The sequence below is a fragment of the Otolemur garnettii genome, unplaced genomic scaffold (genome assembly GCF_000181295.1).
Source record: "Otolemur garnettii isolate 467f Iridium unplaced genomic scaffold, OtoGar3 scaffold00185, whole genome shotgun sequence".
In the NCBI taxonomy this organism is placed as follows: domain Eukaryota; kingdom Metazoa; phylum Chordata; class Mammalia; order Primates; family Galagidae; genus Otolemur; species Otolemur garnettii.
In genome coordinates this window covers 3075914-3078789 of record NW_003852580.1, presented here as the reverse complement: position 1 = coordinate 3078789, position 2876 = coordinate 3075914, and the positions used below count along the sequence as shown (strand labels likewise).

Below are 2876 nucleotides of genomic sequence, written 5' to 3'. Positions count from 1 at the left end.
TCTTGGGCTTAGGCAATTCTCTGGCCTCAGACTCTCGAGTAGCTGGGACCACAGGTACCCACCACACCACCCAGCTAATTTTTTTGTTTGTTTGTTTGCGGTTTGGCCATAGCTGGGTTTGGTACTCACTGAGCCACAGGCGCCGCCCCTGGCTATTTTTTTTGTTGTTGCAGTTTGACCAGGGCTGGGTTCAAACCAGCCACCCTCAGTATATGGGGCCAGTGCCCTACCCACTAAGCCACAGACGCCACTGTGAATACATGGGGTTTTTTAAAATATTTTAACAAATTCCAAAAGGCATATGGTACACAAAAATATGAATTTCCAGTTGCTATTGAACAATTAGAAGTTCAGGCAGTGAGCAAGAGGGAGACCCCATCTCTACCAAAAATAGAAAAATTAGCCAGGCATTGTGGTGAACACCTGTAGTCCCTGCTACTCAGGAGGCTAAGGCAGGAAGATCACTTGAGCCCAGGAGTTTAAGGCTGCTATGAGCTATGATGATATCACTGTGTTCCTTTCTGGGTGACAGAGTTAGACTCTCTCTCAAAAAAAAAAAAATTTTTTTTGGCTGGGCATGGTGGTTCACACCTATAATCCTAGGACTCTAAGAGGCCAGGGCAGGTGGATTGTCTGAGTTCCTAGATTCAAGATCAGCATGAGCAAGAGAGAGACCCCATCTCTAAAAATAGCAGGGCGTTCTTAGGGGTGCCTGTAGTCACAGCTACTTGGGAGGCTGAGGCAAGAGAATTGCTTACGCCCAAGAGTTTGAGGTTGCTATGAGCTATGACACCTCAGCACTCTACCAATGGTTACAAAGTGAGACTCTGTCTCAAAAAAAAAAAAAAAAAAAAGTTCAGGAGGCACTAGGTTCTAGTACCAGGCTATCCTCAGCAGCCTGTCCAACCCTAGGCACCCACCCTGATACCTACCAGCCGCAGATTCTTCACCACCACCTCATTGGCTAGCTCCTGCTCCTTCAGTTCCACCTTCAGCGACCGCATGTCCTTGCGCAGCATGCCCTCCTGTGCACGGTGCTCCTTCTGAGCCAGCTTCATGACCACAGTGCCCTCAGCCTTCATCTCTGTTAGGTTGTTCTGGTGCTCATACAGCAGGTGCTTCACCTTTTGCTTGTACACCTGCAGAGCAAGGGAGGCATACCTGCTCATCATACACTTATTCGGCTGCACCCACCTATTCACTCAAGGCACAGAGTAGAACACCAAGGCTGGGAGGTGAGGCACACCTCTGGATGTTAAGAGGCAGAACTAGATTGCAAACAGGCCAGCCTGCCCTCATAGTCTGTGCTCCTCTCACATCATAGAAGCTGCATTTCAAACACTCAGGACCTATAGGGTCTCTCCTGCCACTGTAGGGATGAAGCATCTCTCCCTTAGCCTCTTTAATAAAAAAAAAAAAAAAACACTTTTGGGGCTCAGTGCCTATAGCTCAGCAGCTAGGGCGCCAGCCACATACACCGGAGCTGGCGGGTTCAAACCCAGCCTGAGTCTGCCAAACAACAATGACAACTACAACCAAAAAATAGCCAGACATTGTGGTGAGCACCTGTAGTCCCTGCTACTTGGAAGGCTGAGGCAAGAAAAATCACTTAAGCCCAAGAGTTGGAGGTTGCTGTGAGCTGGGACACCACAGGACTCTACCAAGGGAAACACAGTAAGACTCTGTGTCAAAAAGAAAAAAAACACTTACAAAGGGCTATGATCCCCTAAAAGAAGAGAAAATGTTCCATACCTTTCCCAAGCACCCAATCCAGCTCCTCTGCTGCTGCTGCTGCTCTTGACCTGGAGGGCAGAGTCAGCCAGCCCCACTTACCTTGATCTCCACCTGGTGCCTCTCCTCAGCCTCCTCCATCTCCCGGTCTTTGTTCCGCAGCTCAGCCTTCTTCTCCTCCAGCTGCCTTCGCGTGATCTCCCAAAAGGTATGGATCTTGTCCCGCTCCAGCTGGAAGTAGTTGCGCTCTTCCCGCTCACGGTCGAGCTCCTCTCGGATGCGGCCGACATGTTCCTCCACCTGGTGAGGCACAGCAGGTCAGGTGAGGCTCAAATCAGGGGCCCACCCACAGCAAAGGACATGTGGACACAAAAATGCAAGGAAGAAAAAAATGAAGAACTAAAAGTAAAAAGTTAAAGGTGATGCTAGGAGGACTCCATAGATAGGATATATCTGACAAATGGGAGAATTCCCTTGAATTTGGCCAATAATCATAAAAGAGTTGTATCCTTTCATCCTTTCCTAGAAATTAAATTTCCTTTTTTTTGAGACAGAGTCTCACTTTGTTGCCCTTGGTAGAGTGCAGTGGCATCACAGCTCACAGCAACCTCAAACTCCTGGGCTTAAGTGATTCTCTTGCCTCAGCCTCCCAGTAGCTGGGACTACAGGCACCCACCACAACACCCAGCTATTTTTTTGTTGCTGTTGGCCCCAGCCAGGTTTGAACTCGCCAGCTTCAGTGTATGTGGCTGGCGCCATAACCACTGTGCTATGGGCGCCAAGCCCTAAAGAAATGTCTTAAGAAACAAGATTTTTGTTCACAGATACTGGCCACATCATTATTATTTGTAACAGCAAAAAAAAATAATAATAAAGAAAATTATCTAGGAGCACAAAGCAAAGCAAGACTGTCTCAAAATGTAAAAAAAAAAGATAAAGAGGGAAATGGTTGAAAATTAGAATATAGCAACTAGAAAAAATATGACATGGCCCAAAAATTAAGATATAAAAATGATGTAGCAGCATGTAGACATGTTCACAAAATAATGTTAAATAAAAAAATTTACCTTTCAAGATATGTTAAAGGGCTCGGCGCCTGTGGCTCAAGCGGCTAAGGCGCCAGCCACATACACCTAAGTGGCGGG

At 47.1% G+C, this 2876-nt stretch overlaps 1 protein-coding gene across 1 annotated transcript in view; it reads right to left on the bottom strand.

Annotated features, from left to right (window-relative positions):
* GAS8 (growth arrest specific 8) overlaps positions 1-2876 on the bottom strand; it is a 19091-nt gene that overhangs the window by 11849 nt on the left and 4366 nt on the right. Inside the window, exons 3-4 of the mRNA XM_012812060.2 lie at positions 1834-2031; positions 933-1139 (exon numbers count right to left, since the gene is read on the bottom strand). Of these exons, the coding sequence (XP_012667514.1) occupies positions 933-1139; positions 1834-2031 (405 nt within the window). The remainder of the gene's footprint in view (positions 1-932; positions 1140-1833; positions 2032-2876) is intronic.